Source organism: Balaenoptera borealis, assembly GCF_965194805.1.
Source record: "Balaenoptera borealis genome assembly, chromosome: 21".
NCBI classification, from domain to species: domain Eukaryota; kingdom Metazoa; phylum Chordata; class Mammalia; order Artiodactyla; family Balaenopteridae; genus Balaenoptera; species Balaenoptera borealis.
This window is the reverse complement of record NC_138880.1, coordinates 19,672,110-19,696,277: the sequence shown is the minus strand read 5'-3', so window position 1 is coordinate 19,696,277 and position 24,168 is coordinate 19,672,110. Positions and strand designations below refer to the sequence as shown.

Below are 24,168 nucleotides of genomic sequence, written 5' to 3'. Positions count from 1 at the left end.
ATTGTGTCTTTAGACACAAAATTCATATGCAAAGCTAATAAATGCTAATAGGGCATTCTTTTGTGAACCAGCTGCTTGATTTTCTTTAGGTCAATGGTAATTAGTATTACTGGAATGTGTGTGTGTATACATGCATTTACACACACATACATGTTTATTAGTAGCTCGACACAGACACATACTCATGCCCATGCGTGTCTGCATATACTATCTATGCTGCTAACGCAAGTGGCGCTAGCACAGGTGTGCAGAATTTAGGCTGGATCGCAACTTGCCACTTTCTATTAGCATCGAATTCTTTAGAGGAGGACAACGCTATTCAAAAATGGCTTTCTTGGCATTGTTAATTGTGTGGCGATTCCAGGAAATAGCATCCTAAGCAAAGCTGGAATCTTATTGGTGTCCAGTAATATACAGAGAAGCTAATACACAGATCTCTCCAATTAATGGAAAGGCCTCTATAAAGAGGGTCCATGTCAGTTGGCAGGGGTGGGGAGGAGAGCACCACTGACATTAATAGACCGAGTACACTTCACTGCAGAGTTGATTCTGTCACCAGGGTGGGCTCTAGGTAAAAAAGGGAGACGACAGGGCAGGCTTTACCAAACACTTCTGTTGTACAGGCCATAATTAAGTCCTCTTTGAATGGTATCACCTGCTGGGATGTTCAGTTGAGGGAGATTACCATCATTTTGCTAGTTCTTTGAAGGCCGTTTCATTGGGCTTGGGTTTTTGACTCCAAAATGGGAAGGAGACAAATCAAACATTAGGAGAGCTCAGGTATGTGTCTGGCTGGTAAGTAAGGGAGGGCCATGTACCTTCCAACTTTAGATCTTAGACACAAGGAAGACCAACCCCACAGGGTTCAAGTGGAGACTCTGCACCCTCACTGATCCCCACCCAGTCACTGTGTAGGAAGAAATGAGCTTGGTATAGGAAATAGCTAAGGAAGATCATGGAAGGTTAATTTTCTTCCAAATAAATTTCCTATTTCCTAAGGTGCCATAATTATCGATCTTTTTTTAAGTGTTGTTTTTATGTGTTTGTGGGATATAGTTGCCCTGTTATGTAAAACAAATGTCACTAGACCCAGGCACTAAACTCCAGGTTAGTATAATAAGTCTGGTTCTCTGTGATCTGTGGCTGACGCCTCTGAGGTCAGCTGGAATGAACTTTGTTCAGCAAAATGGTTTGTAAATATTGGTTCAGCTTTGGCAACAGGGGTGAACCGATCAGTATTTCTGCCTTATCCTGAGTTTATCCAAACAAACCCACCAGTTTTATATTTAAAAATCCAGGCGCTAATTCTTGGAGTCTCAAGTGTACCCCCATCTGTCCAGGTGTATTAATCACCTGTGGGCTGATGGCTCTTAACCATCGCCGCTCAGCACGTGAGGGGAAACACTCTCTCAGCCGCTCCCTTGCGTGAAACCTCGGGAGGCTATTTTATTGAACGTACCCAGTTTTAATGTTCCCGAAAGCAGATGTGTTGAACACGGAGCCATCCTCCGTGTGGAAGGAAAGGAGCTGACCTGGGAGAGATGCGGCAGCTGGTCCCCTGGGCCGTGAGCCAGTGACGAGGGTGGCCTGCGCACCCTCTCCGCAGCACCTTTTACGGCCTTGCTCTGTGAGCTGGCTGGTGCCCCCCTCTTGCCACTGGCACAGGCCACCTCCCAGTTAGCTGGACAGCCTGGCGTCTTTATTTTTAAACTTGCTGTCATTTCCACACCTGGTGGGAAGAGAAGGCAAAAGGGATCATTTGTTCTTGGACTGAGCTTCAGAGCTTGGATGCCAAGATATCCCTCTAGCTCCCTGGACTTTTTGAAACGAAGGAGGATGCCAGCTAGCCCTGAAGCCGATCGTGACCACCGGAAACTTGGGCTAGTTCAGTGGAAAAAAAAAAAAAAAAACACAAAAAACAAAAAACTGTTTGCAAGTCAGTGTTATCTGCAGAAGATTTAAAGGACTCAGTGGGTCCAGAGACTCTACGTGGTGGAATGTGTGTATTTTAGGATTAAGTTGAACGGTCTGGGTCACGGCCGGGGTTGGACAGAAAAGACCAAACAGCAGGCGCCCGCGGGAGAGGCCGCAGCACGGAGGGTGCGGGGATTGCGTCATGCGCGCCGCACGGAGGGCCCCGGGCAGCGCTGCGGCCCGCCCGGCCCCGTCCGCGTGCCCGAGGACAGAGCCACGCCCGGCCCAGTTTCTCCCCAGCTGCAGCAGATTCAGCGTCTGTCTCCACACTGAGTACATACACCCCGAGGTCACGGGAAGATTTTCCCAGGGGCGCCCTGGCTGGATTGCTTTACGGCACTGACTTCCGCACGTGCTCCTTCCTAAAACTGCCTCGCCTGCCTTAGAGATGCTCCTCCGTCCAGGTGTGAACCAGCCGTCCTTTCCCACCTCCCCTGACGAACTGCCCTTTTGCCACCTTACAGACGGCGAACACACCTTCAGTCTTATTATGGTGCGTTATTCCAGGGTGTCTGAGAAGGGTACATCGTTTTAAAAATCAGTGGAGGGGCACACGTGCAAAAACGTTTGAAGACTGCAAATCAGGTTAATCTTCCTGGAACAATCTAAGTCGCTGCGGGTGGGGAGCCGGCAGCACTGTGACCTCAAAGGGACAGTGTCCTGAACCAGGGCGATGCTGGAGAGAGCTCACTTCTCCAGCTGGGCTTCCAGCTCAGGGCAAGCTTTTGGAAGGAGGAGTTTGGACTCTTGCCTGAACATACTCATAATACGGTTTTTTCTTAAGAAGGGCCTTAAAAGCTGGGAATCTCGGTGTTATTTTCTTCCTCACTGCTGCCGTCTGTGACTCAGAATTTAACTACTTGTGCTTTTTTTGTGTGGCTCTTATGTTGTGGGAAATACGAGTGAACCCTCTGCTATCTGGCATATTTGAGGGAAGGGCATCTGATAAATTAAGCATTGTTAACTGTTTTTATGTATTGCAAATGTGCAATGCTTTCATAGACTTAAAATTGAATCTGGGAGTTTAGAGTTGGAAGGGCATTTAGATATAATTTAGTACACCTTCCCTGTTTTAAACATGAAGAAATCAAGGCCCAAAGAAATACACTTTAAACAAACAAAATCTATGGAACATTATTTAATTTTCATTAATTTATAAGATTCCTCAAAAGGGCTTTATAGGTATGAACCCCATGAACTTTGGAATGTCATATTTGTGATATGTAGTCAGAACGCTGAGCCCTAAAGTTTTTTCATGCTTCATGTTAACTAAAAGACAAGCTCTCGAGATGAAATTGTTTGTGATAATATTATAGAAGTGTTTACACACCTGCCTTAGTTTTGTAAAATATAGATATCATTGGAATCCTGGATTATCTTCATTTTCAACCAAAGGGAAAACCCCTAACCTGATGCTCTAGAAGCATTCAGAAGTGCAGGGTCTCATATTTAAGTTCACACGCTTTACTCCCTTTGGGTAGGGTTGTTGGTAGGAGGAGTTCGATCATTTCCATTTAAGACTTCTAGGACAGCTCTGTTTTGTATTTTTACTGCAGTCCGCAACTGAAGTGCTTGGATGATGGAGTTCTAGTTGGGAAAGTGCTGGAGTTCGTTATAGGAGTCTTTTCCTCCAGGGCACTCTTACTCAAGTGCTTCTTGGTGGCACATTTTGAATATCTTTGCTGGAAGAATAAATAAATCTTCTCTTATTTTTACTATGGTAACATTCAATGATTTTCATTTATTAGGGTTTAAACTTTACCAATATAATACTCCTAAACAGATGTGTCCCCTGTGACCAAAGAAGACAGAAAAGCCTTACTTGGAACTGTTCAGTAGAATGAGTAAGCTTGGGCATTTATCTTGACTCAAGTCTTCCAGAAAATACTACAGTGAAGGAATCATTAACGAACTGCCTGCAAATATGATCACATGTAAAATGAGAGATTTTCTGTATTTTTTTTCTGTAACACAATTTATCTTGCAGTGTGTGAACTTAAATCTCCCTCCATGAGTGATTTTCTTTGGGGACTGGAGAACTCTGGCTGGTTGAGGCATATTAAGGCCATCATGGATGCAGGAATCTTCATTGCAAAGGTATGCGAATGCAGAGAACATAAATTATGGGGCAGAGCAGCCAGTGTACTCTGACTTCGGAATGGAGATCTTGTTCCCTCGCATGAGCTCCTCTGTACTAAACTGGGTGATAGCAAAGCTGGCTTTGCAGACCTCCATGAAGTTTGCCCTCTGACGATGGCATTTTGTGAAAGAGAGGATGGTGTTCAGTTGATAGTATATCATCAAGGCGATCAAGTGGTAAAATACTTTCAGAATGGTCTCTCTTCAACTAGGCTTGGTCCTGGGTGGAGGGAATAATTTTCTATAGGAGGGTACATCCAAATGTGAGTCACTTGAGTGACCGAGGCCTGAAGCTTCCACCTTAGCAAACAGCTCCCCCTTTTCAGTGACGGCAGAAGCAAGTCATGTTCCTGAACCTGGCAGGTAGATTCTGTTCTGCCAGAGGAAGATTTTGCTGCAACTGCTTTTGAATGCATTGTCTATTTTGTTGTTCAGTGCGTTTTTTTTTTTTTTTAAATAAATTCCCCTCAGATTTATACCTAAAGACAACCATATCTTTTCTGATGACATGGTATGCTCCCCTTTATTAGATAATTCATTTAACAAATATTTATTCAGTGCTGGGCACTTTTACTTGGCTCTTATTCTTTTATCTCTAATTTCATAGTTTTACAATTTATAATTTTTGTCTTTTTCTTTTTGAAAATGATTGCAGCCAGCAGCAGCTCCAGAATTTCAGTTGGAAAGGCTTAAGGTGGAAACGCGGCGGGGAGGAAGAGAGGGTTGAAGGTGGGCTAGGAGACGTTCACACAGGAAGCCTGCTTGTATATGGTACAGAAGCCGGGCTCGTGGTTTCTGGATATAAGGGAAGGGAAGTGACGCTTCAGTTACCGGCACCAAACCTCTCCTTGGCTCCGCCCTAACTACACAGGGGCGTGAACACTCAATAAATGAAGGAACAGGTTTTGGTATTGATTTTCTGCCTGTAAATCTTTTTTTGATTCTTTCTGTGAGTACAAAACCAAAGCTAATTCTGATGATTTTTCCTGTTGATAGCCATCCTTTGCCCACCCTGTTTTTCAGGCAGTTTCAGAGGAAGGGGCAAGTGTGCTTGTTCATTGTTCCGATGGCTGGGACAGGACTGCTCAGGTGTGCTCGGTGGCCAGCCTCCTGCTGGACCCTCACTACCGGACTCTGAAGGGCTTCATGGTGAGTGTGGCCGCTTGGCCACTGTCCCACGCACGCAGCGCCTGGACAGAGTGGACCTCTCTTCTCACAACTGTTGGCAACTTTTTCCCCTCCTCATCAACATTATTTTTCTCTTGGTAGATCAGCATGATTAATTAAAGGGGAAAAGGTGAAATAGGCCTGGAATAAGAAGGTGAATTTCTGGGATTTTGGAGCCAATTCAAATCAATGCTATTAAAGGTGAATTTGGGGGCAAATATAAAATATCTATTTAGCAGTTTGTAAAATAGTTTTTTACATCATTTGTATTAATATATTTCAAGTTTGATATGTATTTTCAAGTTTGAGGTAACATGACTATAAAACAGAAAACACTCTCCAGAAAAAGTATTTGGAGAAAAAACTTTCTATAGGAAAAAGTGTTTTCACGTACTGCTTTTATATTCTAAATTGTCCTTCACAACTCTGGATGAGAATATTGACAACTTTACAATGTTTCTGCATTCTTTGAAATTATGGGTACATCCTCTCCTAGATTTTGCACCTCTCAGATGTGGCATCAAAACTTGACATGTTGCTTCCAACTGCAGAATATTTGTGTTAGTTGCCTGGAAGGGTGAAGCTTTGGCTAAGCCAGAACCAAAATCTTAAAATGACTGCAGGGACTTCCTAGCGGCTGGGAGATTACCTGGTTCCTGCCTCTTGAACCATGATTTGGTAGAAAGTGCTTCAGAGGATCCTGAATCCATGCTTGGGGTAGATGCTGAGCCAGGAAGCCTGATGGGTAGCTCTACTGCTAGGTCTCCTTTATCGAGTATTATCAGCTGACACTCTGGGGACAAGAGAGAAGTGGCAGGTGTCCACTCTTGGGGTTTTTCTTTCCTTTTGTGTTGAATGTGTCAGAGAACTTCCTATCACCTGTGACAGCGCCGAGACTTCAGAGTGACATTCCTGCTTCAGACCCCTCCCCTGGACTGAGGTTAGGGGCTGGAGTCCTTCGTTTATGTCTGGAGAGTGGGGACGCTGAGTTGCACACCAGCGGGAGCCTCTCTCCTTCACCACCATTGGCTCTTTTTGATTCCTGCCCATTAAACTTAGGAGTTGTCAAGGCCAAACTTCAACCAGTCCTTACTTTTTTTAAGGGAAAAGCTCTGGCTGTTTTAGAGCATTGGTGATATTGATGGTACTATCCTATAGTATTTGATTAAAAAGTTTTTTTTTTTTTTTAAATCCAGACAACTTGAGAGTATAAAAACTCATGTTACCCCTAACTCCAAAGCAGGGCTGAAACTTCTCATATGTTCCAGACCCTCATCATTCTAGAATTCTTCTAAAGTATACTAAAGATCACTGGAAAGCATCCCTAATTGTTTCTTGTAAAACGGTTAGTATTTGCTATTATATTGACAAGCAGCATTGCCTGTCGGTTGAGAGCTGGGCTAGATGGGCTGTGGTGGCTTCTGGAACTCGGTTACAAGGTGGCATCAACTACTTCCCAGTAGCGTGATCTTCGGTGAGTATTTAACCTCTCCTTCAGTTTCCCACTCTCTAAAATGAGAGTGATAATACCTACCCCACAATGAAATGAGATCATACATGAAGCAGTATGAACAGTGCGCATTGAAAGCACTCTGTGGGTGGTGGCATTACATTTTCATGTGTCCACTCTTATTTTTCCTATGGAAGGCTTTCAACTTTGCCTTCTGACATGCATCTCTATAGCGGTGGATAGTGAGTGCTCGTTCATTTGCAGGTTACGGAGGAGAGTGACTTCTGCTCCAAGAACCTTTGAATTCAGAATCCTTCAGAATTATTGGTGCTGGTCTCTTATTTTCCTTCATTTGCTTCTCTCCATGATATTTATATTCTATCTGTGTAGGTATTAATTGAAAAGGACTGGATTTCCTTTGGTCATAAGTTTAATCACAGGTAAGAAATACTTTAAAATCTGTTGTAGTGAATGTTTAGGATAAAAAAAATGTTTCTGAAGTTCTCAGTTGAGTGGGGGAAAATAGCCTTGTTTTCAGAGTTTCCTTGTGTATCGTCTCAGGAAGTTAAAATTCTGTTGAATATGTTGTATCACAGATAAAGAAGTTCTAACTCGAGAACGGTTGGTATTTACTGAGCAGAACTAATGTTAAGTTCTTCCAGAAGAGACAGAAGCTTGTTCATTAATCGACCTAGAAAGGATGGACTCTCCCTTCCTTCCACACACATTTGATTTACTAAGTTATTCGATTTTTGAAGTGCAGACATTCATTTTAAGCTGCACGTTGTGAAATGCCTGTGGAACAGTTTCTCTTTGATCTTCCACACGGGGAGTTAAATTGGGCTTATCCTGCAGCATTTGTGTCCCAAGCGTCTCTGGAGAGCTAATGTAGGACGGCGGCCCAGGCTTTGAGCCCAACAGATCCAGCCTCAAATCCAGGCTGTGGCATTTACTGTGTGGCCTTGGGCATCTGTCCTCTCTGAGCGTTCGCCTCCCATCTGTTTAAAGGGGAGACCCTCCCTAATCCACGGGGTTATAGCAAGGCGTTTAAAACCGTATATGTGAATAGCCCAGCTCCTTGCCTACTGGCCCATCTACTGGGCTTTCAATAAACAGAAGCTACTGGCCTCATTTGATTAGTGTGGATGGTAACATCTGACTGGTGTTCTGGTGTCTCTAATCCCTGAATGTTACGTGTTGTAGCTGGTATGGTCTTATCTTTTAGAGGTAAAATTTAAATTTAGGCAGCATGCTGATAATAATTTAGAGATTTTGATATACATTTTTGATTGAATGTTTTCCTAAATTAAATTCTGAATTTACGGAGCTGCCCATATTTATTTTTGTAAGTTTTTGCATTTAGCATTAGTTGAGCATTTATTATGTGGTTTTCTGGAATTCTGTTTTTATAATTAATCATCTTTCCCGGAAAGCACAGTGATTCGATTTTACAAATGAGAAAATTAAAGCCCCCAAACAATTAAGTAACCTTAAGATCAATTGTTATTTTCAGTTTTGGGGGTTCCACCGACTGTCTGCTAGGCACTTAGGATCTCTGAGGTAGAGGATCTGTGGCAGAAAGAATATAGAAATGGCTGATAAACATGTGTCCTGTGAGGAAAGAACATATTGGGCAACCCTTTTTTAAAGTGACCAAAGGTGAGTGGGACTAAACCTTTTGAGAGGTTTCCAGGCAGTTTCTAATGTTTCCACTCTGGAAAAAAACTACTAAACCGATCCTTGCTCATTCCTATTCCTCAAGTTGATTATCCATGTCTGAGAAGGTGAGGTTCTATATTGTTATTCTGTATTTGATGGCACCCAAATCACCCTTTTGGATTCTTTCTAAAATTCACATGATAGTGTAAAGGACGAGGCAGCCTTCGTTTAAAAATCAATACAAACATGAGGGAGGAGATTCCTGATGTACTCTTGAGAACAATGATATGAGAGATTAAAGTGGAAGATTTATTTCAGAAGTTCTGATGTACTTAGCACGTTTGAATGAAAGGTTGCTCTCTCCATGGAAAGACTCCTTGAATTCTATCTCTAGCACTAACACTTTTCTTTTGTAATTATAATGTCAACATGTCCCTTCTCTGCCCAGACCTTCACTACAAAGTTTCTCTTGACATTAGAATTTTAAAAGTTATGTTTTTCCACTTCTTCTGCATTCCAGGTGTGTAAGGTAAGATCTGTATAGGAACTAGGGTTGCTTCTATGATTGTTTTTGCATTTATAGCTTTCGAGTTAAAAAAACAAACAAAAAATGAAACCCCCAAAAACCTTGCCGTAATGTCTCTCACACTTTGTTTTATAGATATGGCAACCTAGATGGTGATCCCAGAGAAATCTCTCCAGTTATTGACCAGTTCATTGAGTGCGTCTGGCAGTTAATGGAACAATTCCCCTGTGCCTTTGAGTTTAATGAGAGGTTTTTGATTCATATTCAACACCACATCTATTCCTGCCAGTTTGGAAACTTCCTATGTAACAGCCAGAAGGAGAGACAAGAACTCAAGTAAGTGTTTCAGTGTTTAATTTTTATCGAAAGAGTTTGTGACTGAGAATTTCAGATGGCCTTTCACAGTTCTGAAGACTGTTTTAGCCACACATCTATACTGACAGGGTAAAGTTATTTTCTTTTTCCTGACATCACTTTAACAGTTTAATACCATCAGCTGGCAAAGATAGGTACAAGTCCATTTTGCCCAGTTCCTGCCTAACGTCCACAGACAGGTAGGTAGACTTCACGTACTGATAACGGAAAGGAAGCTTCTTGGAGTCAGAGAAAGCGATTTTTGCATTTAAAAGGAAAGAGTTAGACATCTTTGGCGGATATACTGTAATAAGAATTGCAAGTACAGTAGCCCCCCTTATCCATGGTTTCGATTTCCATAATTTCAGTTATCCAAGGTCAACTGTGGTCCGAAAATATTAAATGGAAAATTCCAGAAAAAAAACGATTCATAAGTTTTAAATTGTGGGCCATTCTGAGTAGCACAATGAAATCTTGTGCCGCCCCTCTCCATCCTGCCCGGGACCGCCTGTTACTTACTTCGTAGCTGTCTCGGTTATCTGATTGACTGTCGAGGTTAACACAATGCTTGTGTTCAAGTAACCCCTATTTTACTTAATAACGGCCCCAAAGTTCAAGAGTAGTGATGCTGGCATTTTGGATATTCTTATTATGCCTAATTTATAAATGAAACTTTATCATAGGTATGTACGTATAGGAATACACAGGGTTCAGTACTGTCCACAGTTTCAGGCATCCACTGGGGGTCTTGGAACATATATCCCATGGATAAAGGTGGACTACTGTATAACTGGGAAAGTAAATTAGAAACTCAGGTCACTCTCTTATTCAGATTAAAACTGGATTGCTTTTATTGAGAGGGAAAAAGTAGATGAAATGTGGACTTCTTATAAAGTCAAAAACTTAACACAAAGTGACTTAAGAACTGCAAATGAAAGAACATTTTTGAAATTTTTATAAAATGATTTTAAGTGTGGTATATATAGTATCAGATTTAATTTTGGAAATGATCAGTTCAAATAAAATAGACTCTTACTAGTTTTATAGTGCCTGAATGGAAAGAAAATGACTTTTTCCAGTAGGTACTAGTTTATGTTTTCTCCAAGGAACTTTAATTCCAATAAATCATAATGATTTAAAAGTAGCAGAGTACATCCTTGAAGCTCACCTGTTTTCCTAGATAGTTTTGTGATTTGTTGGACTAGATTAGCAAAAGGGACAAATGTCATAGGAATTCAGTGAGGATTATATGAGAGAAAATGTGTGAAGCATTTAAATAGTACCTGGCAAATAATAAAAATCCAATGACTATTTGGGGAAAAATTCCAAAAAGATTCTTGTGGTTTTATTTTACACTCAGAGGGATTAAGCATCTTGCTGAGGCCAGTACGGAGAGCAGCGGAATCGAGACTGTTACAGAGCTCTCCTGCTGTACCATGAAGACACAGATTGCAAATGTCCCTGCTAGGGAACAGGGACACCTGATGTTCAGATAACAGTTTTTGATCCCTTTCCAGCTTTACTATTACATGCCTGCTGTTTGTAAGAATGAAGATAAGCTGTATTCAGGCTTATTTTCTTTATAACAGAATTCAAGAAAGAACATACTCTCTATGGGCTCACCTGTGGAAGAATCGGGGGGACTACCTGAACCCTCTATTTAGAGATGATCCCAGTCAGACCCAGGGAACCCTCCATCTCCCCACGACGCCATGCAACTTCATGTACAAGTAGGTAAACCTCTAGGACCTTAACAAGTATGGTTAGGAACTTAGATTCTGGCACTGTTTACCATTTGGAAGTTGAAGTGTATGAGCTTCAAAGCTTTTTTGAATGCAAACACACTGAAGGAAGATGCTTAAATATCTCATCTGGCATTTTTGCCAGTGTCTCCTCTCCCTCTCTTTTTCCCCCTAAATGTGGAATTCTCTTTAGAAGTCAATGTTTTGTAGCAATGATATCCTAAAAATGTAAGTTCCAGTCTATTTAAAAGGGAGGGAGGGAGGACCTTAGAAGTTAAATGTGGAATCACAGGTTTAGGTTGTGATCATGACACAGCTTACCTTCAGAAATACTGTGGCTTTGGTTCCCGACCACTGCGAGAGAGTGAATATCGCAATAACGAGTCACATCAATTTTTTAGTTTCCCAGTGCATATAAAAGTTATGTTTACACTATACTGTAGTCTATTAAGTGTGCAACAGCATTACGTCTAAAGAACAATGTAACCATGTTATATACCTTAACTTAAAAACACTTTATTGCTAAAAAATGCTAACCATCATCTGAGCCTTCAGTGAGTAGTAGTAGTAACATCAAAGATCACTGATCACCATAGCAAACAAAATAATAATGAAAAGTCTTGAAATATTCTGAGAATTACCCAGATGTGACACAGAGACACACAATGAGCAAATGCTGTTAGAGAAATTGTGCTGATAGACTTGCTTGACACAAGGTTGCCACAAACCTCCAATTTGTAAAAAACGCCATCTCCACAAATCACAGTAAAGCAAAGTGCACCTGTATTCTCATTTGCATTCCAGTATGCTTTACTGTGTAGGATAAAAAAGGGAGGATTTATTGCAAATGTAAATTTTTGGTGGTTGTGATAAAAACAAGCAAAAACCCTCAAATTTAAAGGACTCCCTTTGTGGCTGAAAGATCCTGCATGTTAATAGAAACACTCATTTTTCAAATTGACTTCCAAACTAACAGCCATTTTCTTAAGCCGAAAAAAGAAAGAAAATGGTAACATGTACTACCTTCAGTCTATTTTAGAAAAATATGTTATGTGCCTACTAATTCAGTACCATCTATACAAGTAGACTCTTCATGAATTTATTCTCCCCAAAAGAAGTCTACTGATTCAAGAAAATGAAAACATCAACATGAAATTATCGCCTTAAGTAAGTGGCTTTTCTGAGCCTGTGCTTTGCATTTGGTTATTATCAGGACGGTGGGACTGTGGTTTGAAAGATTCCTTAGAAGACCTGAGGATGTGGATGTACAGATTGTGACCTGGTGTTTCACGAAGTGCTGCTGTCCTCTCTAGGTTTTGGAGTGGAATGTATAACCGCTTTGAAAAGGGGCTGCAGCCCCGACAGTCGGTCACAGATTACCTTATGGCTGTGAAGGAGGAAACCCAGCAGCTGGAGGAAGAACTCGAGGCCCTAGAAGAAGTAAGACACACTTGCTCTTGTTAACCTTATTTTGTGATGATCACTGCTCTGCGAAAGCCTCTCATGACTCGGGATGTGTGAAATGTAGCAACAGAGCCATTTCACATGTTTAGCCGGTGGGTAACAAGAAACACAGCCCCCACCAGGTGAGCACTTACCTAGGCACTTAATACGTTGCAGACATCTGGCTTGGCTCGCTTCCTTGGTTTGCTTCGGGGATGATGAAAATGTTAGGGAACTAGATGGTAGTGAATGGTTGTGTACCCTTGTGAATATACTAAAAACCACTGAATTGTACACTTTAAGAGGGTGAGCTACTTATATCTTAATTTAAAAAATTAGATAATGAACACCTCACTCCTAATTTAAAAAAAATGTATTTTGAGTTCACAGGATGAAAATCATTATGTAAAACCAGACAGGTACAGAAAGAAGGATGCCAGGTGCTCTACCCATGCTACGTTTTCTGCATTTTATAGAAAACCTGTGCTAAGGCAGTGCCATCCTTACATTAGAGATGAGGAAAGCAAGCCTCACAGAATCTAATTATTCTGTCCAAAGTCATGAAGTCTAGTTTTCAACCCAAGTCCGTCTAAATCCCATGTTCTTAACATTATATCCAGCTGGAAGGTAACGAATCCCTTTAGGCATGCATATACAAAAAAGATACATGGTTTATGATCGTTCCCTGAAATTGCTGTTTCTTTTTTAGAGGCTGGAAAGAATTCAGAAAGTCCAGTTAAATCGCACTCAAGTGAAGAGTAAGCAAAGTGAACCCAGCAAACACTCAGGGTTTTCTACCTCAGACAACAGCACAGCCAACACTCCCCAGGATTACAGCGGGAATATGAAATCATTTCCATCCAGGAGCCCTTCACAGGGCGATGAAGATTCTGCTTTGATTCTAACCCAGGACAATTTGAAAAGCTCAGACCCAGATCTGTCAGCCAACAGTGATCAAGAGTCCGGGGTAGAAGATCTGAGCTGCCGCTCCCCCAGCGGGGGGGAGTGTGTGCCGGGTGAGGACAGCGGCAAGGACCGCGATTCCGACGAGGCTGTGTTTCTCACAGCCTGAAGGTCCCCCGTGGGGTTCCCAAGTAAAGGACGCACACAAACACGCTCCAGAAATAAGGGAACAGTGCAATCTCAAATGACAGAGTAGCCCAGCAAATGATACAGGTCCTTGAGAATTATAAAATGTAGCAGTGAAAAGAAAAAAGCCCAGCTTGTAGTTCCTTCAGGTGTTGAAGAACAGGAAGTAGCCATTTCTTTTATCAAACAAGTATAAGGAAAATGATTCCCCATTTTGAAAATCATTCTAGACTGTGGAAGAAGTTTTATTCACTACAGAGCAGTGACCTCTACCATCACCTGAGGTTATCAGTTCAAATCTTCCTTGATAGCCTGCAGCTGGTCAGAAAGTGCCCCGACCTCTTTCCTTCACACTGATCACTTCAGTCTTCCCCCTTATTTCACTTCCAGATGCATATTTTGTTTCCTAAAATATTTTATGTTACCCTCCTTCCTGACTCTGTTATCAGTATTTCTAATAATGGAACACATTATGTTTAATAGACATATTTCTGTAACTGATGAGCTTTGTAACTGTGCTTAAGCTTATCTTTCAGGTTTATTCACTTTAACTTTTCCTTAGGTAATATATTTTAAATCGTTATAATAACTGCGTTGCCTTTTCCTGGAATTTCATATTGCTCCTTATTTAAAAAACGCTAAGACTTACAACACACTCTTCTCTAACAACACCAGTGTACCACCTAATAAAGTAGAAACATTTACTCTCTGGTTCTTAAATATGAATTTGGATCATATTAGCTTTTTGAATAACAACCTTTGATTACTACTCCAGAGACTACATCACCAGGACAGCGTGGGTCAACCACCAGCCTGATCCCTGAAGTATGACTGTATAAAGTCACAGGGTACCATTTCAATGAGAGAGGATGGCACGTAAGAACTAGAGAATTTGGTTTTCATGTCTGTTTACCACGTGGAGTAAGTTCTGTCATTTGTTACCTTAGGAACCGTGTGACTGGTTAGTATCGTTTGATCGACGTTGTGTCTGCAGAGCCCACACAGCTGTCTCAGCCAGCAGCCCGTTCATCGACAGGGTCCGGTCGGTCAGTGGTGCGTTCTGACCAGAGAATGCGACAGGGCGCAGGTTTGCCTAGCTCGGGCTCCCGAGGGGACGTGCTGCTGGCCCTGGAGTCCAGTCTGCCCACGCCCAGGCAGAAGAAGAGCTGAGCCATGGCGCCACTGCCGCAGACTGTGGCTCCCAGCCCCTACTGACCAGAAAGCCTGTTCAGGAAGATTTGGGAGCTGCCTGAATGGGCCTTCTCAATCCTCCCCAGGCAGGAGACAGAGAGCCCCACCCACTGCAGAGCGTGGCCCCAGCCCCACCTGATAGGGAGGGGTGGCGAGAACACCTGGAAGCTGCGTACCCCAGCAGCGCTTGAGCTGAGAAGCGGGTGGGCAGAGCTGACCACCCTGAGAGCAAAGCCAGTGGCCCTGTTTGGCCAGGGAACCTGGGGCACAGGTTGACTTGAGACCACGAACAAACAGCGTTAGTGACCTTCGAGCTGCTTCTCCCACGGTGCCTGAGCAGGGAAACTCATCTGTAGCCCCACTTATTGCTGAAAACACGCATCAGCCCGCCTGACCAGGGAGCTTTACCAGAACACACGGGAAAGTGCATAACCCATCCAACAGCCCCGTTTACAGTGGCAGTTGAACAGAGAGCACAGCCTGTGTGACTTGCCCTGTCTGCAGAGCAAGACTGGTGGCCTGCACCTTCAGTGCACACCCCTGCCTGATTCAGGTCCCCAAACAAGGAGCTGTGCAGGCCTTGTGTCCCATCCTGCTGCACCACCAGGGCAGGGAAGCTAATTTCAGAGCCCCACCTAATGCTGAGTATAGTATCCAGTCCCTACTGTCTAGTAACATCACAGAATCCAGGCAACCATGAAGCCCATCCTACAGCCTCACTTGGGTGGGTGGGGAACCAAGCCAGCAGTCCTACCCAGCTATCTCAGCCAATGACCCTCCCCTCCCCTCCCCCTCAGTGCTCAAACAGATGCCTTGCCCAAAAATAGACCACCTAAGTACATAAAGCAAAAACTAGCAGCGCTAAAAGGAGAAATAAAAGCAATAAAATAATAGTTGGGGACTTTAACACCCCACTCTAGACAATGGATAGATCGTCCAGGGAGAGATTCAATAAGGAAACAGCAAATGTGAACCACACTATATACCAAATGTACTAACAGACGTATACAGAACATTCTGTTCATCAACAGCAGAATACACATTCTTCTCAAGTGCACATGAACATTTTCTAGGATACACCATATGTTAGGCCACAGAACAAGCCAGTAAATTCAAGAAGATTGAAATCATACCAGGTATCTTCTCTGACCACAATGGTATGAAACTAGAAATCAATAACAAGAGGAAAACTGGAAAAGTCACAAACATATGGAATTAAAACTCTCCTGAACAACCAATGGATCAAAGAAGAAATTAAAGGGGACATAAAGAGTATCTTGAGACAAATGAAAATGGAAACACGACAAAACTTATGGGATGCATCAAAAGCAATTCTAAGGAAAGTTCACAGCAATAAATGCCTACATTAAGAAGCAAGAAAGATCCCATATAAACATCCTAACTCTACGCTTTAGGGAACTAGAAAAAGAAGAGCTGAGCCTAAAGTTAGCAGAAGAAAATAGCAAAGATTAGAGCAGAAATAAATGAAATAGAGAACAGGAAAACAACAGAGAAGATTAACCAAACTAAGAGTTGGTTCTTTGAAAAGGTAAACCAAGGAAAAAAGAAAGGACCCAAATCAACAAAATTGTAAATGAAAAAGGAGACATTACAACTGATAGCACAGAAATAAAGAATTGTAAGAGGCTACTATGAAAAACTATATGCCAACAAACTGGAAACCCTAGAAGAAATGCAAAATTCTTAGAAACATACTATCAAGAGTGAATCAGGACAAAATAGAAAGTCTGAATAGACCAATTACTAGTAAAGAGATTGAATTAGTAATCAAAAATCTCTCACGGAGGAAAAGCCCAGGACCAGAGGGCTTCAACTGGTGAACTTCACAAAACATCTTAAGAAAAATTAATGCCAGTCTTTCCCAAAAAGTAGAAGAGGAGGGAACACTCCCAAAACTCATTTTATGAGGCCAGCATCACTCTGATAGCAAAGCTGCAAAAGAACATTACCAAAAAAGGAAACTATAGACCAATATCCCTGATGAATAGAGATGTAAAAATTTGCAATAAAATACTAGCAAATTGCAATCAGCAGCACATTAAAAGGATCATTCACCATGATCAACTGGGATATAGACCTGGCATGCAAGGATGGTTCAACATACACAAATCAATGTGATAAATCATATTAATCAAATGAAGGAAAAAAACATTATCTGATTAGATGCAGAAAAAGCATTTGACAAAGTTCAATATTCATTCATGATAAAAACTCTCAACAAATTAGGTATACAAGGGATGTACTTCAATATAATAAAGGCCAAAAGGGATAAGCCCACAGCTAATATCATACTCACTGTTGAAAGGCTGAAAGCTTTTCCACTAAGATCAGGAACAAGATAAGGGTGCCCACTCTGACCACTTCTACTCAACAAAGACCACAAAGGAGACCAAAGTAGAAGGAAAAGAAACAAAAGGTATCAGAATGGGAAAGGATGAAGTAAAACTGTTTCTATATGTAGATGACATGTTTTTATACACAGAAAATTCTAAAGATGCCACGAAAAAAATGTTAGATCTAATCAACAAATTCAGTAAAGTTGTAGGATACAAAAGTAACATAAAAGTCAATGGCATTTCTATAAACTAACAATGAAATTATCTGAAAAAGAAATAAAATGATCCCATTTACAACAGCATCCAAAACAATAAAATACTTAGGAATAAACCTAACCAAGGAGGTGAAACATCTCTACTCTGAAAACTACAAGACACTGATGAAAGAAATCGAAGACATAAATAAATGGAAAGGCATCCTGTGTTCTTGGATTGGAAGAATATTGTTAAAATGATCATACTACCAAAAGCCGTTTATATATTCAGTGCAATTCCCATCAAGATTCCAGTGGCATTTTTTAAAGTAGTAAAAACAATCCTAAAATTTATATGGAACCACAAAAGACACGGAATAACCAAAGCAATACTGAGAAAGGAGAACAAAGTGGGCGGCATCACACTTCCCGATTTCAAGCTATCCTATAAAGCTATAGTAATCAAAACTGTATGGTACTGGTATAAAAACAAATAGATCAGTGGAACAAAATTATGAGCCCAGAAATGAACCCAAGCATATATGGTCAACTAATATGTGACAAGGGAACCAAGAATACTCAGTGGAGAAAAGATGGTCTCTTCCATAAATGGTGCTGCAAAAATTGCATAGTCATATGTAAAAGAATGAAACAACCACTGTCTTATACCACTCCCCAAAATGAACTCAAAATGATTAAGACTTAAATGTACAACCTGAAACCATGAAACTCCTAGAAGAAAACAGAAAAAAGGCTCACTGGCATGTGTCCTGGCAGTGATTTTTGGATATGACATCTAAAGCACAAGCAACAAAATAAAAAATAAGTAAGTAGAACTACATCACACTAAAAAGCTTCTGCACAGCCAAAGAATAATTGACAAAGTGAAAAGACAACCTATGGAATGGAAAAACATATTTGCAAACCATATATCTGACAAACAGTTAATATTCAAACTACATAAAGAACTCATACAATTCTACAGCAAAAAAAAAAAAAAAACAACAAAAAAAATTCCAATTAAAAATTGGGTAAAAGACTTGAGTAGACATTTTTCTCAAAGAAGATATATAAAAGGGTCAACCGGTATATGGAAAGATGCCCAGCATCACTGGTCATTAGGGAAATGCAAACCAAAACCAAACCATAATGAGATATCACCTCACATATGGTAGGATGGCCAACATCAAAAAGACAAGCATGGGCTTCCCTGGTGGCGCAGTGGTTGGGAGTCTGCCTGCCAATGCAGGGGACACGGGTTCGAGCCCTGGTCTGGGAAGATCCCACATGCCGCGGAGCACCTAGGCCCGTGAGCCACAATTGCTGAGCCTGCGCGTCTGGAGCCTGTGCTCCGCAACAAGAGAGGCTGCGATAGTGAGAGGCCTGCGCACCGCGATGAAGAGTGGCCCCCACTTGCCACAGCTAGAGAAAGCCCTCACACAGAAACGAAGACCCAACACAGCCATAAAAAAATAAATAAAAAAAAAAAAAAAAAAAAAAATAGCCACTAGCCACATTAAAAAAAAAAAAAAAAAAAAAAGACAAGCAATACGAAATGCTGGTGATAATGTGAATTTAAGAGAACTCTTGTGTACTGTTAATGGGATCATAAACTGGTACAGTTACTATGGAAAACAGTATGGAGGACCCTCAAAAAATTAAAAATAAAACTACCATATGATCCAGAAATTCTACTTGTGGGAATACAAAGGAAATGAAAACACTAATTCGAAAAGGTAATCTGTACCCCTTCATGTTCATAGCAGCATTATTTAAAATAGCCAAGACATGGAAACAACCTAACTGTCCACCAGCAGATGAATGAATAAAGAAGCACACACACCATGGAATAGTATTCAGACATAAAAAATGAGGAAATTCTGCCTTTTGTGACAATATGAATGGACCTTGAGGGCATTATGCTAAGTGATGTAAGTCAGAGAAAAACAAATACTGTATGATTTCACTTATATGTGCAATCTAAAACAAACAAATGAACAAACCAAAGTTAGAGAAAAAGAGATCAGATTTGTGGTTAACCTGAGGTGGAGGTGGGGTTGGGGAATTGGAGAAAGGTGGTCAAAAGGTACAAACTTTCTGTAGCAGGGAATACCTTGTTAATGATACTTAGGATAAGTTGTAATGGCTTTTGCATTTTTATAACATAACTCACTTCATACCACTCTTGTAGTTGATTATCAACTCAGAAACTTCTTTGCCTCATGTTGAGGATGAGACTTTAATTTCTTCCATTTGGCAGTATACATCTACAAAAATAAATAACAAATTTTTAAAAAAGGACACAATAACTATACCAAACAGAACTATGCATTTATTTTGAAAAGCAAATACTATAAATCTTTGATATTTTAAAATTTAGTTCTTTAATGTGATGTCTTCCACATCAGGCACAAAACTTTTTTTCAGCCCCACACCAAATATTTTACAAAACATAATTTAAGCATATGTTCATTTAGACTACTTATAAGTTAACCTAACACTGAAAATTATTTAAAAAAGGTTACCTTTATTGCTTATTAAAACTTTATTGTGCTGGACAGAGCCTTAAAAGAGCATGGCCAATCCAACAAGGCTAAAATCTCTTAACAGTACATTCTCATTTTAAATCAAACATCAATCAAGGAAGTTTTATTTAGAGCAGTTGGTTTAAACCAATGTAAAACTGACTCAAGACAGATTACTTCCCAACTAGTAATATTTAGAGCTCAAGTGATTTTCTGAAAAATTTAATAATACGAAGTAGGTAAGCATTTTGATTATGACTCAGCAATCAACAAAGGAACTTTTTTAGAATAAAGGAAGGTGAAGAGAAGGGAAACCCTGGCATAGGTTTTTATTCTTTAAGAGCACATGATTAGTTTACTTTCTTTCCCTAAAAATGAATCTGAGCTGTCCTTCAATTTAAGCACATATGAATTATGATCACTTACCTGTCAATCTCTATTTCAATATAAATTTCCTAGTCTAGAATTATTCCTAGAAAATCTTCCAACTTTGAAACATTATGTTTAGCATGTATCACATTTATTTAGAAAACTTTCTTCTATTTTTGAGATGTTAGCCTTTAAATTTCTACCCATGACAAACCCCTACTCTGAATAATCTAATAACTCCTAAGCTTTTCTCTACTATTGTGACTTCCATCTAGTTTTCTATTATGTGTTAAAGTAAAATAAGAATCTCTGCTTTGGCAGGCTTTTTTTTTTTTTCTTCCTCTGGCACTGTTTCTCCAATATAGCCAATTTTAAGAAGAAAATAATATAGCCATAAAATTATAGAAAAGTCACTAAAATTTTTATTGTAGTAACAGAACCAAAATTCATACATATTCAAATGCAGACTATTGTCCATCCTGGATGACTTACATGACCTATTATCTGAACTGATTTGTCGGTTAAATGTAGGTAATGATGATCAGACTCCTCTTATTAATGACTGGGTTGTAAGGAGGTTATCTAAAAAATTAATTTTAAAAGGAGAAACCAAGGTATGTTAACTGGTACAGAATGAAACTGGGATAGTTCAAGTTTAAAGAATAAAAAACATTGAGATGAATTACTTATGTGATTATGTAGAAGAGATCTACTATAAAAGAAAATGACTTTTTTTTTTTTCCCACTGGAGGAAAAGGGGGATAAGTACCTAAACACCTAGACCATGTTTGAGTCATCGTTGTATAGTATTTCCACAGTGCCTCATTCTTAGTAGGGGCTTAATAAAATTAGTAGATCGAATGAATTAATGGCTGTGGTCTGCGGGCCTCTTGTTCTGGGCTCTGCCTGGTTTCTCAGAAAGCTTCCTGACTGTTTGCAGAAGATTGGGACTCCCGTGTCCTCCGCTGTGCTGACTGCTGGGAAAGCCGGAGCTTCTGTGACCACTACGGTGAGGAAACGTTCCTGAATACCCACAAGACTCTGCCACAAATTCGAGACACTTACCTCAGTTATCTCATCTACACATCCGGAGTAATAATACCTTCCTCGTCTGGTCATTTTGAAGATTAAATGGCATGCCCTTAGCACAGTACCAGGAAGACAGGTGATTAAAAAAAGTTAATTTCTTTACCCAAATTATATCTTTACAGTCCGTGTGAATACCTGCCCTTCCACACACATAGACTAAGTATTAAGTATTATTCAAGTCTAAGAAAATAATTTTGTTTTTCCTAAAGTTCTATTGCTAAAAACGTGTATAGAAAGAAGAAAAAAGAAAAGAAAAAAACGGTACTGTATGCTGGTGTTTGGAATGGCAATCATACTGTGATGAAGTTTAAATAAAAATTGTCATTAGGTTGTTTTGTGATTTGGATACTACTTTACCAAGCCTCAGATATCTAGTTCAAGATTATCTACTTAATTAGCTTTCACAGCTACCCATAAAATATATTCATTCTGTAACGTAGTATAAAAGCAAACTGTTTAACACAGTACAAGTTAAAGCAAAAATCCAATTAAATTAATTAAAAACTAGACTGCCTAAAAATTAATATTAATTTTATTTATTATTAAAGCTTTTCTGTTATGAAAAGCCAACACAGTAAAGGTCAGAAAAATTCACTGACTTTTTTGTATTTAAATTTACTATTTATTAACAAAAATATTGTTTTAAACTTCAATATGAGGAACTTAGAGAGCATATCCTTATCTAACCACAAACCCAGCAGATACTTATATTTACAAAGTTAGCATGAGGCAATCCCCTGGTGGTCCAGTGGTTAGGACTCCGCGCTTTCACTGCTGAGGATGTGGGTTCAATCCCTGATTGGGGAACTAAGATCCTGCAAGCCGCGCAGTGTGGCCAAAAAAAAAAAAAAAAAAAAGTTAGTATTAAAGTTTATGTTGGACTAGTTTAAATGAAACGCAGTTTTTTCTATTAGGTAAAATATTTATTTACCTGTATTGCCTCTTAAGTGCAACTTTAATTTTAAAAATAAAACAACAATAGGTAAAAACCGCTGGTTTACTCTTTTGATTTATTGTATGAATTAAAAGTTACTTCCTTGAGATAGCACATTGGCAGGTTTGGTGTTTCCTGACACTGTGAATATTTAAAAACAAATTATTTTTGAAAGTTTTATCATACAGAAAGAAACAGAAAGAATAACAGTTTTTCTACAGTTGAAATGGTAATTTTTCAAAAAAGGTTGAGAGGAAAAAATTGAAACCATTCTTGATAAAGCAATGAGGCAGTTTCAAATTAAAATTACAAATTTAAATGAAGTAATTTTATAAAATATTGAAACTAGCTAAAATTACATGCATAGGTATTTAATCAACAGTAAGAGAGGAACAGCAGTGGAACTTAAATATGATAGGATTTATCAACAACAAATAAACATTTTTAGTGCAAATAGTGCAGAAAAATTTCTCAAAGCAAAGATCATAGCAATCATTCTAATCTGTACAAAATCAGTCTCAGTTCTGTATACAATCTATATAGTGTATCTGTGAATTCAGCCACTGTAATGAAATGCCAATTTGCAAATCATAAATATAAAAGTGCTTAGTTTTGTGTCCCATTCCTCTCTTGGCAGTTCATGTTTTCAGGAAAATCTGAAAAGAAAAGAAAATCAAAACCTAAGATTTAATTTAAGATGATAAACTAAGATTTACCTGTAAGAAGATAATCTGACTATGAGGGACAAGAGGTAGGGAAAGGATGGTAGCACGCTCAGGTCAGTAAGCGATTTCACAGTGCCCACTTCCTTCTCAGCCTTGAGAAATGCATACTTGATATTAAAAATCAACCCTTACCCTCAGGGTTTAACAGTCTGATTCGTAAAATAAAACAATGCAATGTTGCTACTGATGTTAAGGACAACTAGATTGAGAAAAGGGGCAGATGAGGTTGAACGGGGGTTGAGAAATGCCTGTCACTTCCCTCCCTGTCGCCTGATCCCGTTTAAGGGAACCTCCCATGCTCCCTTCTCAAAGTCTACTCCTTTAGCCCAGCAGAGCGGGCAGATGAACACATGACACCAATCTCTAGGTCAAACTGCTGAGGTCAGGATGGACACTGTCTATGCCAGGCCAGTCTCCTTCCCTGAATTGGTGGTGAGACCCTTGTCAGTCTCCACTGGCTGTTTGGACTGTCAGGATATGATCAGGCCTGTGGGTGGCACTGGTTGAACGACGTGAGGTGCAGCAAAGAAAGCTCTCTGAGGAGCCAGCGAGAAAGCACATGGGAGCGAGAGACAGAAGAGAGAGGCAGAAATGAGAAACAAGCGGCCTTGGGAAGGGTCTGAGAAGGAGGAGCAGCTTTGGTTACTGATGGCCGTGTGTCGTGTTCTCACTGCCAGGTGACTGAGGTGTACTCTTCTGCATTTTGGCTCTGTTTCCCTGCGTTATCCAGTAACACGAGCTTTTAAAGTTGTTGAGGTGGGAGCTAGTCTTTGCCACCAGATCATTCCTAAAACAAGATAGGTGGAGAGGAAAACAGAAGAGTGTCCTGAGATCAGGTGAGAGCATGAACAAAGACACGGTGGTAGAAAAAAGAACATGACATGAGAGAACATAAGGGGAAAATGGAAAATTAAAATGGATGATGTAAAATAGAAGCCAGATTACAGAAGGCTTAAAATCAGAGAGAGAAATTTGGCATTTCTCATCCCTAGGGGTTCATTGCAGGTCCTGGAGCAGAGAAATGTTATCACAGAGTGGTATTTTAGGAAGATCATTCTGTCAGTGCTGAGCAGGAAGGAGAAACCCTCAAGTCAGAGGACTGGTCAGAAAGTTACTGGAATAATCCTGATGTGAGATGGAAAAGAGAGAGAGCGGAAATTCATTTAAAAGGAAGAAATGACAAAAGAGACTACTGAGAAATATGTCAACTAAGTAATATGGTATACTCCCCACACCAGCTG

At 40.1% G+C, this 24,168-nt stretch overlaps 2 protein-coding genes across 3 annotated transcripts in view; one reads left to right on the top strand and one right to left on the bottom strand.

The window, feature by feature from the left end:
* MTMR7 (myotubularin related protein 7) overlaps window positions 1–14,122 on the top strand; it is a 102,200-nt gene extending 88,078 nt beyond the window's left edge. The window contains 7 exon segments of the mRNA XM_082374788.1: window positions 3,962–4,071; window positions 5,137–5,262; window positions 7,121–7,170; window positions 9,051–9,251; window positions 10,859–10,999; window positions 12,325–12,451; window positions 13,164–14,122. Of these exon segments, the coding sequence (XP_082230914.1) occupies window positions 3,962–4,071; window positions 5,137–5,262; window positions 7,121–7,170; window positions 9,051–9,251; window positions 10,859–10,999; window positions 12,325–12,451; window positions 13,164–13,526 (1,118 nt within the window). The 3' untranslated portion in view covers window positions 13,527–14,122.
* Window positions 14,123–22,261: 8,139 nt separating this feature from the next.
* The window catches only part of VPS37A (VPS37A subunit of ESCRT-I), a 38,149-nt gene continuing 36,242 nt past the window's right edge, over window positions 22,262–24,168 (bottom strand). For both annotated transcript variants that reach the window (XM_082374808.1, XM_082374810.1), the window contains exon 12: window positions 22,262–22,858. The gene's annotated coding sequence lies outside the window, so the exon portion shown is untranslated. The remainder of the gene's footprint in view (window positions 22,859–24,168) is intronic.